The 13,047-nt window shown below is 47.2% G+C and overlaps 1 protein-coding gene across 1 annotated transcript; it reads left to right on the top strand.

Annotated features, from left to right (window-relative positions):
- Positions 1 to 5,866: 5,866 nt before the first annotated feature.
- On the top strand, positions 5,867 to 10,668 carry FAM187B (family with sequence similarity 187 member B). Its single transcript, XM_008068585.1, has 2 exons — positions 5,867 to 6,591; positions 10,284 to 10,668. The coding sequence occupies exons 1-2, from the start codon at positions 5,867 to 5,869 to the stop codon at positions 10,666 to 10,668; spliced, it is 1,110 nt and encodes a 369-aa protein (XP_008066776.1).
- Positions 10,669 to 13,047: the final 2,379 nt, after the last annotated feature.

Below are 13,047 nucleotides of genomic sequence, written 5' to 3'. Positions count from 1 at the left end.
GGAGCCAGGTGAACGCAAACGTCTGGGGTACTGCTATGTTGAGGAACCCCTGGAAAAACCCATGCCCTGCTGGCTCTACCTGAGAAAGGAGAACACGCAATATGGCCGCATGCGACCTGAGCTACAGATAGAAGCCTGCCATGTACCCTGCAATCCCATCAAGGAAATCCATCAGCCATACTACGTCTTTGACATTTACCAGCTGGGCAAGTTCATCAACAACATGTGGCTCACCTGCCCTTTGGCCTCCATGTACAGGTGACCGGACCCGGGCAGCAGCCCTGCCTTTGGCCCTTATCCAGGTTTTGTTTCCTGTGCCCACCTAAGCTAGGGGTTTACTTTCCAACAGCCCATAAGCTCTTTCTTAGCTCATAAACTGTCAGTTTGTGCAGGAAAGGATCTCTTCACTGCTTTGCTCCCATGTGCATTCCGCAAAAATTCCCTGGTGCCGCCTTTGAGCTGGGCCCTAGGCAGGTGATGTTTGGGTTTAATTTTCTGGCTCTTGTCTGCATAGACTACTGATTTTCAGAGGGACACCAAATGTAAAACCTAGAGATCAAGATACTCGGACCCATGCTCGTGCCAACATAGATACTGATGTGGTTCTGTCTCCTGATTGGACCCTGATGGATATGATTTGTCTATCCACCCTTGTACCAGTGCCACAATGTCTAAATTATCATGCCTTCTTAATAAGTCATGATACCTGGTATTAAATATTTTGCAACTTTGTTCTTTAGGATCGTCTTGGTTATTCTTGGCCCTTTGTATGAAAATTTTGGAATTAGTTTGTGGTTTTCACCTAACAAAAATCTTACTTTTAAAAAATTGGTACTTTACTGAATCTAAATATAAATTTGGAGAGAATTAGTATTCTCAATACAATATTGAGTCTTCCAGTCCACGAATGTGGTAAATACTTCCATTATTTAGTCTTTCTTTAATTTCTCTCAATAATATACAGTTATTAGCATAGAGGTCTTATATATCTTTTATTATATTTATTCCTAGGTGTTTGATTTTTTCATGCTATCATAAGTTGGTCTTTTAAATTTTGTCTTTTAATTCTTTGTTGCCAGTACATAAACTATATTTGATGCTTGTATATGACCTGGTATCTTAATTATTTTGCTAAATTCACTTACCTCCAGTAAAATGCTGAATGGAGAAGTTAGACATGCTTATGTCATTCTCAATATTTCTTTAATAAATATAATTTTGCTCTAGGTTTTTAATAGAATTGCTTATCAAAACAAAAAAATTCCCTCTTGTTTCTAGTTTGCCAGGAATTTTGAGCCATGAATGAATGTTGAATCTTATCAAATGCGTCTTCTGCCTCTACTGAGATAATATGGTTTTTCTCCTTTATTTTGTTGATGTGGTAAATTACATTGATTGATGTTCAAATATAAACCCAAACTTGCTTTCCTGGGATAAACCTAATTTGGTCTTGATACTTATCCTTTTTTAAATCATTATCAATTTGCTAATATTTTCTTTAGGATATTGTGTCTGTGTTCATGAAAGAGATTGACCTGATGTTTTCCTTTTTTGTAATGTCCTTATAAGTCTTAGGTATCAAAATAATACAGGCCTTATGAAAATTTGAACAGGTTCCATCTTTTTCTATCTATGTTTTTTTAAGATTGATTTCATTTAGTTGTTAAGAAATGTTTGAAAGAACTCACTGGTAAAGCTTTCTGGGCTTAGAGGGGTTTTTTTGTGCATAGGTTTTAAATTACAGATTCAGTTTCTTTAATAGTAAATAATAGAACTATCCTGGGTTTTTTTTTTCTTGTGCCAGTGTTGTTGAGATTTTCCATGAATTTATCACTTTCATCTAAATTTTTACAGGTGTTGGCTAGAAGTTGTTCATAATATTCTCTCATTTTAATGCCTGTAGTATCTACAGTAATATCTATTTTTGTTACTAAATCTGATTGTTTCTTTTTTCTCAGTCAATCTTGCTGAGGCTATCAATCATGTTAATCTTTTCAAAGAACAAAATTTTGATTTGTTGCTTTTAAAAGTTGTACTTTTGCTTTCTATTTCATTGATTTCTGGTATTTACTATTCTTTTTTCTGTATTTGTTAGTCTTTGAGCTTAATTTTCTGTTCTTTTTCTAACTTCTAAATTTGCTTAGATCTCTAGTTTTCATCCTTACACCCTCCTCATTTAGGCTATAAATTTCATCCAAGCACAATTTACCTGCATCTCACAAGTTTTCACAAATTACATTTTCATCTTTGTCAGTTAAAAATACTTTCTATTTTCAATTGTGATCTCTCTCTCTCTCTCTCTCTCTCTCTCTCTCTCTCTCTCTCTCTCTCTCTCTGTCTTGAAGTCAGGGTCTCACTGTATTGCCCAGGCTAGAATACAGTGGCAGTCATGGCTCACTGCAGCCTTGATCTCCTAGGTTCAAGCAATCCTTCTGTCTCAGCCTCCAAATAGCTACAGGCACGTGCCACCATGCCTGGATAATTACAAAAATTTTTTGTATAGTCAAGGTCTCACTATGTTACCCAGGCTGGTCTTGAACTCCTGGGCTCAAGCAATTCTCTCACCTCGACCTCCCAAAGGGCTGGGATTACAGGTGTGAGCCACTGCCAGATTCCATTATTTCTCTTTAAAAGTTGATTAAAAATCTTATGTTTGTTGCTTTGAAAGTGACTCTCTTTTTTCCCTCTGGCCGTTTTAAAATTTCCTTTTTGGTTTCCAGCAGTGTTTTAAATCAATGTGCCTAGATGTGGGTTTCTTTACGTTTATACTATGTGAGGTCCTTGCATTTATGACTTGATGTCTTTCAACAGTTTTGGACAGTTTTCAGTAGGTGTTTCTTCAAATATTCCTGTGTTCCTGTTTCTTCTTTTTTTCTGAGTCTCCATTTATGTGAATTTTAGAACTTTGTACTGTCTCATATTTCTTACACTCTTTTTTTGTGTTTCTTATCTTTTTCCTTTGCTTGCTTCAGAATAGATACTTTTCTAGTGACCCATCTTTCATTTTACGAATCCTCTCTTCTGTTATGTGTAATAGGTTGTTATCCCTTCTAATGAATTCTTAATTTCACAAATTGTATTATTTAATTATAGTATTTTCATTGGATTTTTCTTCAATATAGGGTCAAATTCCTCATTTTGTCATGTCTTAGACATATTAACCATAGTTATCTTAAAGTCTATGGTCATTATTAGCAAGAGGCTTGATCTGATACAAACTACTCAATTGCAGCCGTGAGCAGAATTCTCATCCTGTTTAAATAATAACAGATCATCTGGATTCTTCTATAAAATCCAAGAGATTTTATATGTTGGTCACTGATTTAAATATTCTAAAGTACTTTTCTAGGGCAGCCAATCCGACCATTTCTTCAGGCTGGATGCAGCCAGTTTGTGACGTCTCACTCAATAAAATGAAAGTTGGAAGTGAGTTTACTCAGTTTCCCCACATCCCTTCTTCTTACCTGTGTAGAAAAGATTCTCTAGGCTTGGGAGAGAGAGAGGCAGTGGCAGAAAAAAGGAGGGAGATGGAGGGGAAGCAATAGGGGTATGAATGTTAGTGTATTCTTCATCAAGGGACTTCCTATGGTCCTGGGAAGCAGACAAAACTCTAGAAGGTTTTGCTGGAGCGGGGCAGTAGGAAGGCATCACAGAAGTTCTAAAGAGAGTCTAAGCATACATCTTATGCGAGATACTGCCTGTGGGGTCTTCACATGAGGTCAGGTAGATATGTTAGCAAAGATCTAGATGAACTCTGAACTCATCACTCTGTCCCTTGTTCACTCCTCTTCAGTCACTCTGGTCCTCATACCCTTCGAATACACCAACCAGGCATCCGGGTCACAGTTTTGTCCTCTCCTGGGAATATTCTTCCTTCAAATATCTACATGGCACCTTATCTCACTCCCCTCAGGTGTTTGTGAAACCTCACCTCCTCAGCGAGGACCTAGGCCTGTTTATCCTCCTTAAAGCTGCTCACCCACACACCATCCTTTCGCTTTCTGTCTTCGTTTCCCTGCTCTATTTTTCTCTTGAGCAACTATTATTACAGATGATCCTCATTACTTGTGGATTCTATATTTGTGAATTTGCCTACACTAACATTTATTTATCCACGGTGCTTTGACCCGCATTTGCAGACATGCACAGAATGGGGAGAAATCTGAGTAACCCAAGACTGAGCACATTCCCCGCTGAAGTAGAACAAGGTGACAGTCTGCCTTTCAGTGATCCTAAATGCAAGAAGGCTGTGATGTGCCTTACAGGGAAAATGTGTGTTAGATAAGGGTTGTTTAGGCATGAATGAATTACAGGGCTGTGGTTGTGAGCTCAGTGTTAATGAACACAACAATGGGTACTAAATAAGGTGTCTTTAAAAGTACACATCAAACAAGAGTGTATATTGATCAGTTGACAAAAATGTTATGAACAGAAGGTAGCAAGAACATAATCCCATGTTTTCCCCTAGGAGCAATTCCACAGTATTTGCTAATTCGATGTTCATAGCCACTTTATAGAACATAACTGCCATGTGTGACAAGAATCAATTGTTTCTGATGTTATGTATTACATATTTGTTTGTTATCTGCCTCTTCCACTAGAAGGTAAGCTCAAGGAAGGCAGACTTTCTGTCCACTGCTATGATTAGAGTAACAGCTGGCATATAGTAGGTATTCAGTGAACATCTGCGAACTGAGTGGGTGACGGCAGGTCAAACCTGCACAATAATCATTGTTTTTTTGAGTTGGAGTCTCACTCTGTCGCCCAGACTGGAGTGCAGTGGCCGCTCCCGGCCACCACAGCCTTGACCTGCTGGGCTCCGGCGATCCTTCCGCCTCAGCCTTCCAAGTAGCTGGAACTACAGGTGCGCGCTACCACGCCTGGCTAATTTTTTTTTTTTTTTTGATTTATTGTAGAGATGAGGTCTCGCCAAGTTGCCCGGGCGGGTCTCAAACCCGCAGGCTCAGGCAATCCACTCACTTCAGCCTCCCAAGGCGCGGGGTTACAGGCTGAACCACTGAACCCGGCAATAATAATTTTTAATATGAGGACTGAGAAAGAATTTAGAAAAGGGATTGGAAAACCACTGAGAAAAATATTTATTTGTTTAAGGTGAACATTTTTACTTTATTATTGTAATTTATTTTTAGAGTCAGGGTCACACTCTGTTGCCCAGGCTGGAGTGCGGTGGCAGGCGCCATCATGGCTCATTGCAGCTTTGAATTCCTGGGCTCGGGTGATCCCCCCATCTTGGCCTCCCAAAGCACTGGGATTAGAGGCGTGAGCCACCGTGCCTGGCTTATTAAAGATGAGCTGAGTCATGCAGACATCTGGGGAAGAGCCAAAGACCAGCACATGCAAAAATCCCAAGGCAGAAGAGTCCCTCAGCTTGCCTGATGAAGTGTTCAGGGAACAGCTGGGCAGCCACAAAGTGGCTGGAGAGGAGATTTGGGGAAGAGGCGGAGGAGATCAGAAGAGTAGCCAGAGAGGATTTGTTCGCTGCTCCATCCTCAGTGCTAACAAGTGTGCCCAGAACACAGTAGGTGTTCAGGAAAACGTGTCAGGTGCTCACATATGACACTTGAATGATCTTGGACCATCCCGAGGAACATACAGACTCATCCCTTGGCTTTCTAGAGAAAACTCTGAACAGACAAATTAAGTTTCCTCCTATCCCAGCAAAATGGAGGACTTGGAATAGAAATTAAATAGGGTTGTCAGCTTGTCACAAAGCAAAAGGGCATAGTGACCTCACACACCCATTGGTGGACTGCACGTCCTCCTGCTGCCAGGGACTGGGCCTGAGCTCATGGTGACCTCACAATGTCTAGGGTGGTGCTCGCCCATGGCCACAGTCCAGTCCACCATGCTGTCCAGCCTGTGGCTGCTGCTCAGCTTTGCCGTCCTGGGACTGGAGTTCCACATTTTTGTCAGCTGTCCCCGTGGTGAACGATGCCAGCGGGCCCTGCTCTCGGGCAATGTCGTCTTCCTGCAGTGCAACTCCTCCGAGGCTCACTGGTATTTCCATTTCATGGAAGCTGGGGATGACAAGCCCCTCAGTCCCTCCAATACGTCTAACATGGAAGTACTGCCCGAGGGCAGCCTTGTCATTCAAGATCCGTTGCCCTCCCAGACGGGCTTCTACCACTGCAAGGACAAGAATGGCACCCAAGTGGTGCAGTACGAGATTGACTTCCAGGATGCCAGCATCCTGTATATAACACACAAAGGCCTGGCCCAGAAGCCCCTGCAGAACGCAACCCTGCACTCAGGCAGCAAGGTGTTCGTCTTCACCCGGTGGGAGCCCTGGCAGGACTGTAACCGTTGCGGGGTGCCGGGTGAGCGCAAACGCCTCGGATACTGCTATGTTGAGGAGCTGCTGGAGGATCCTGTGCCCTGCTGGCTCTATCTGGGAAAGGTGAAGGTGTGGCATAACCACCTGCGGCCTGAGCTGCAGATCGAAGCCTGCCACGTCAACTGTACTAATAGCACATCATTGGAGGAGGAGTATGGTGTCATCTTTGACAGCTTCAGGTTCGATGAGGAGACGGAATCTGTATGGCTCACCTGCCCCTTAGCATCCATCTACAGGTGATGGGATCTGGGCACCAGCCCAGCCTCTGCTCCCTAGCCGGGCCCTCCTGGCCCGAGAGCGTTCATGGCAAATCCATGCCAAGAGTGGGATGGGGTGGGGGAGTTCCATAGGAGTCAGCCCCACAGGCTCAGTGGTCATCAAGACAGTGCCAGGCCTTGCCCTTGGGAAGCACACAGTTCGAAGGGGAAGACAGCCCAGAGTGCTCAGAGCAGGAATCAGAGAAGGCCAGGCAGGGAGATGGGACTGTGACGGGGGGAGGCCCAGGAACCTGAGAGGCTCCGAGAGGACCCCGACTCACCTGGAAAGGTCAGCCAGACCCCGCAGGAGAGTATGACACCTCACGGTGGTGCATCCTCTGGGAGGAGGACTCTAGACTTCCTGCCTGGAGCCCCTGGGAACTCTCCCCTTCACCTCCTCCTCCCCGATCCACATGCCCCCAACCCCTGTAAGAAGAAATACCACCACCCACAGGGGCTGAGGGTGGAATGGGAGAGGACGGGAGGATGCTCCACCCTTTCCTGCGCCATTCTTTCTGCTGCAGGAGCTGTGGATGTCAAGAAGATCATTTTACAGATGGGGAAACTGCAGTGCAGAGGGGTGCAGCCTTTACCTAGGAGGACCCAGTGGGAGGCGCAGAGGCAGTAGACCCTAAATCCTGCATGCTTGGTCTCGGGGTCTCCTTGCCCTTCCTCACGTGCCCAAGGCAACCCTTCCTCACGCGAGACACTGGCAAGAGGGTAGCCTGGTGCAAGATCTTGGGGCCTCCACAGCAGTGGGCTCTGGGCAATCTGGCCTCGTCACCTCCATCCTGTTTCCTTTTCCTTGTTTATTCTAGCCATGACTTCTATCCCTCTCTTTTCCTCACCCTGAGACCTTTCTGTCTCTCTCCTTTTCTTTTCTTTTTTTTTTTTGAGTTGGAGTCTCACTGTCGCCCAGACTGGAGTGCAGTGGCCGCTCCCGGCCACCGCAGCCTCGACCTGCTGGGCTCCGGTGATCCTTCTGCCTCAGTCTTCCAAGTAACTGGAACGACAGGCGCACGCTACCACGCCCGGCTCATTTTTTGATTTATTGTAGAGATGAGGTCTCGAACCCATGGGTTCAGGCAATCCACTTACCTCAGCCTCCCAAAGGCACGGGATTACAAGCTGAGCCACCGAGCCCGGCTGTCTCTCTCCTTTTCTTCTCTTTTATTTATTTATTTAGAGTTGAGGTCTCACTGTGTGTAGCGCAGGTGTGCAGTGGCATAATCATGGCTCACTACAGCCTTGAACTCCTGGCCTCAAGCAATCCTTCCGCCTCAGCCCCCTCCCCCTCCTCTTGTCCCCCTCTGAGTAGCTGGGATGACAGGTACCACACCAGGCTAATTTTCTTTATTTTTTTGTAGTCAAATTCTTACAATGTTACCCATGCTGGTCTCAAACTTCTGGCACAAGCCATCCTCCCGCCTTGGCCTCCGAAAGGTGTTGGGATTACAGGCGTGAGCCACCAGTCCCTTCTCCTTTAAGTTTAAAAGTAACACCTTCTCCCTAAGAAAGACACAGTTCAAAAGTGCAGGAAAGTGAATTTGAACTCCTACTCCCATCTATATAGGGACAACTTCTCCATGTCATTCCCCCATGAGGAGTTCCTGAGTGCAAGTCCCAGGGAACCAGAGATAAGAATCAAGGGAGATTACTGAGAAATGAAGAATCGCCTGTGTTTCTGAGGAACTGAGTGAACTGGCATTTCTTTCTTTCTTTTTTTTTTTCCAAGTTGGAGTCTCATTCCGTTGTTCAGGCTGGAGTGCAGTAGTATGCTCATGGCCACGCCAACATCAACCTGCTGGGCTCAGGCAATCCTTCCACCTCAACCTTCCAAGTAGCCAGAACTACAGGCATGTGCTACCATGCCTGGCTAATTTTTTGATTTATTGTAGAGATGAGGTCTTGTTGCTAGGATTACAGGCTTGAACCACTGTGCCCGGCTGGGTGGCATTTCTTGTGGAGGTGTTGGATTCTTATATTGGCCTCTGGATTTAGCCAGGCAGGGGTGAGGTGGGAGGGTTTTGGTCTCAACTCTGCCACTTTCCGGCTGTGTGACTTTGGTCTCATGAGTTCTCTCTGGGTCTTGGTTTTCTCATCTGTAGAGCGGGGCTGTATTAGTTTCTAGGGATGCCATAACAAAGTACCATCAACTAAGTAGATGACAGCAACAGAAATTTATTTTCTCACTCTTCTGGAGGCTGGAAATGTGAAACCAAGGTTTCAGGAAGGCCATGTTCCCTCCAGCGTGCTGGGCAGAATTATTTCTTGTCTTTTCCTAGCTTCCGATGGTACCCAGAAATCCTTGGCTTTCCTTGGCTCATAACTGCATGACTCCAGTATCTGTCTCCAGCATTACTTGGCGTTCTTCCTGTATGTCTGTGTCTCTTCTCCTTTTCTTAAAAGGACACCAGTCATATTGGATTTAGGGCCCACCCTATTCCAGTATGATCTCATCTTCACTAATTATATCTGTAATAACCCAGTTTCCAAATAAGGTTACAATTTGAGTTTTGGAAAGGATGTGGATTTTAGGGGGACAGAATTCATCTCAGTACAGAGGTCTTGCTGGCCCTGGCTTCACAGGATCATTGTCTGTTTAAAGGGGGTGATGACTGTCAGTGATGAACTGCTCCACACCGCACAGGTGATGGCTCTTGCTTTTATGAGGGTTGGCTCCATGTGACATTGCCTATTGAATGTCCGCTCTGTTCTTTGGACAAGCTGGGCGTGTTGGTGCCCGATTCATTTATTTACTGAACAGATTTTCACTGCTCATTTATATGCCAAGCACTGTTCTTGGGACCCAGGAAACAGTGGAGAACAAAACTGACAAAGATTCCTGCCCTCATGGAGCCATAAATATATAGCATTTTACGATGAGTCAAATATATGGTATTTCAGATGGTGATGAGGGCAGGAAAGGATACTGGAAGTGGGGAGATTAAAATTGTCAGTAGCAGGGTCAGGGAAGGATTTTCTGAGAATCTGCTGTTTCAGCCAAGACTGAAAGGAGGCGAGGGGACCTGTGGGTGGAGGAAGAGCCTCCAGGGAGAGGGAACGGCCAGGGCCGAGGTTGTGCCCAGCATGTTGGAAGAACATTATGCGACCCGTGTGGCTGGGCAGGCAGGGAGAGATGAGGCCAAGCAGGTAAAGTAGAGGGGACACAGATCATTTAGGGGGTGTTCTTGATAACTCCTCTAAATAACCCAATGAGGTGGGGGCAATCATGGTGCTCCCTGAAAATTTTTTTTTAATTTAGAGATGAGGTCTTGCTCTGTCACCCAGGCTGGAGTGCAGTTGTGGCAACCATACCTCACTGTAATCTGGAACTCCTGGGCTTAAGCAATCCTCCTGCCTTGGCATCCCAAAGCATTGGAATTAGAAGCATGAGCGACCGCACCCGGCATATGCTCGCATTTTAGATGAGGAAGTGGAAGCTCAAAGAGCTGGAGGCATTTGCCCAGGTCTCCCAGCCAGTAAGGGGTGGAGCCCTGAGAGCCCCCAGTTGTACCGCCCAACCCTCCCCTGTTGACAGCTGCATGACACGGGGTTGGCTGTTCTCCAGGAAGAAGGTACCACTGTCTCCACTTCCCTTCAGACGTTCGCCCCCCCTCCCCCCACCGCTTTCCCCCTGAGCCCTGCAGCTGACCATGTCTTCCTTATAGGCCTGTCAACTGGGAAGCCAACAACAACTCCCTGACTTGGCGAGAACAACTCTCTGGCCAGGACTTCAGCACCTTCCTGGACCCCTTCACGGGGGGCAGGCAGCTGCAGATCTTCCAACCGGCCATTTACAGGTGCTTCGTGCAGCAGGAGTTCGTGGCCAAGTTCAGTCCCATGCCCAATCTGGAGACGCTGGAGGCTCAGAGGAGGGAGAACGAGATCCAGCCGCGGGAGGCAGTGGAGGCCCGGCTGGGGAAGGACTCTCTCCTCAAGGGGCTGAAGCTGCTGGTGGTCCTGGGCACCACCGCTGCCCTGCTGGGGGCGCTGCTCAAGTTCTTCCCCGCTTCCGGGGGCAAAAGAAGCAAGCAAGTGCTGTTGGTGAAATAAAGCGAGCCCTGAGCGCACCAGAGACCTGCTCCTGGCCCCTTATTGCCTCAGTTTTCCCTTCTGGAGCTCCTGCTCCCGACCCCACGCCACACTCTGGATGTGTGAACCAGAGCAGACGGTGGTGATGACCCAGTATCCCTGAGTTTCCCCCATTCTAGACCTTGCTCGTTAGTTACCCATTCCCCACAGGAGGAAACTGAGGCGAGACGACCTATTTAATAGTTGGGAGTGGGGACCCCAGTTCAAGCCCAGGTTGCCTGGCTCAAGTCCTGTGCTGCTCAGAGGGTGGGAGGGAGGAATGGGACCAGGCCATTCTCGGGGTGAGTCCCCAAGGTCAGTTGTCACCCCCTCACTCACCTCCCTCTCCCAAAGACATGATGGGGGACGCGTGGGCGCCCTCAGACCTCCCTCTCTGTGCTGGGCCCTGCCACCTTGCCCTGCCATCCCTTGCCCCGCCCTCCCCATGGTGCCCAGGCCTTCAGGCCCAGCCACAGCTCTCCAAGTCAGAGGTGCTACCAGAGAGGCCCAGGCCCAGAAGCTACCCTCCCCAGCTCTTGTGGTGGAGCGAGCCCCCTCAAGACCCCGAGAAGGGGAGGCAGGCCTCTCTGCCAGGATAAGGTGCCAGGCCTGGCTCAGTTGACCCATGGGAGTCACCAGGCTTGGCTGTTTTCAGAAATTGCTACACTGATTAGCAGAGTGCAGGAGTGGGAAATAAAATATTAATGCATTTTAGAATTCATTGCCCTAATAGTCCACTGTGAGGCAATGACAGGATAGATTCAAAACTCTTCCAGAACAAAACTTCTGCCCCGAGGACAAGGCAGAGCTCGCCCACATGCACCAGACACTGTTGCCAAAACACTTAAGGCTTCAGGATGAGGGAATGTTCCCTGAGAACGAAAGGGGGCCCCCTGGGAAGTGGAGGCAGAGAATAACAACGATAATCACAGCAACCATTTTTGGACTTCCTGGTGTGGTCAAAACCCAAACGTTTCATAAGCTTTATGTCCCCACAGTCACCTGTGAGGCTGGTGTACTATTAACCTTGTTTTGCAGCTGATAACATGAAGGCACAGAAGGCTCAGGCCACCCGCTGGAGGCCACACAGCTTGGGAAGGGACCAGCGGTGGAGGGCCCCACCTTGGCTCCCAGGAAACTCCTCAGTGTCCTGCATCCATGGTAGCCCCCGTTGTGTGATAGCTGGAGGTGGACCAGCGAGAGCCAAGCATGGGTGCCATGCTCAGGTGGTCCGCACAACACCAAAGGTCTCACAGCTGTAGCCCAGGCTGTCAGTGCCCCACTGTGGCAAGGAGCCCCCAAGGTGACCCTAGTGACTTCCCACCTCCTAGTGTCTCTGCCTTGTGTTATCCCTTCCCCTTCAGTGTGGACCAGACCCGTGACCTTGCTTCTAACCAGTGGCGTGTGGCGTTGGTATGGGGCTGTCACTCCCTAGATGGGGCTACATTGTGGATGAGGTCTGAAAAAGTGCTCAATATCACTCATTGCTAAATATCACTCTGGTCGCCTTTGAAGTACTCCCCTTAGGAAGGTATGCATCAATGCCAGCGCCTAGTCCTCCTGTCAAAGCAATTTTGGAACTCTTTCTGGAATGGCCATCAGAGCTGTCTTTGTATTGCCCTTGATGTCCTGAATGGCATCAAAATGTTTTCCTTTCAATATTTCCTTTATCTTTGGGTAAAGAAAAAAGTGATTGGGGGCCAGATCGCGTTGAGTAGGAAGGGCTTTCCAATACAGTTATTTGTTTACTGGCTAAAAGCTCCCTCAAAGACAGGGCTGTATGAGTTGGTGGATTGTTATCATGCAAGAGTTCCTTTGGGACCATTCTTGCACAAACCTTTCTCATGCCAAGATTTTCAGTCAAAATTTTCCTGTTTATCAAAGTTTTTTTGGTCATCTCACAGTTAACCCATGATTTTGACGCACAATTTGACACATTTTTGAAATGTTTTCATCAGCTCTGCGCGTTACTGGTTGTCCTGATCTCTCTTTATCAGTGATACTTTCTCTCCCCTCAGAAAAACCTATACTAGCCGGGCTCGGTGGCTCAGCCTGTAATCCCGCGCCTTTGGGAGGCTGAGGTGAGTGGATTGCCTGAGCCCGCGGGTTCGAGACCCACCTGGGCAGGTGAGACCTCATCTCTACAATAAATCAAAAAATTAGCCAGGCGTGGTAGCGTGCGCCTGTAATTCTGGCTACTCGGAAGGCGGAGGCGGAAGGATCGCTGGAGCCCAGCAGGTCGAGGCTGCGGGGGCCAGGAGCAGCCACTGTACTCCAGTCTGGGCGACAGAGTGAGACTCCAACTAAAAAAAAAATAAATAGAAAAACCTATACTCCATTTGTACACTGCCATTTTAATCA

This window comes from Carlito syrichta, unplaced genomic scaffold (genome assembly GCF_000164805.1).
Source record: "Carlito syrichta isolate Samal-C Ts95f unplaced genomic scaffold, Tarsius_syrichta-2.0.1 Scaffold311223, whole genome shotgun sequence".
Classification (NCBI taxonomy): domain Eukaryota; kingdom Metazoa; phylum Chordata; class Mammalia; order Primates; family Tarsiidae; genus Carlito; species Carlito syrichta.
This window is presented reverse-complemented; position numbering and strand designations above follow the sequence as displayed.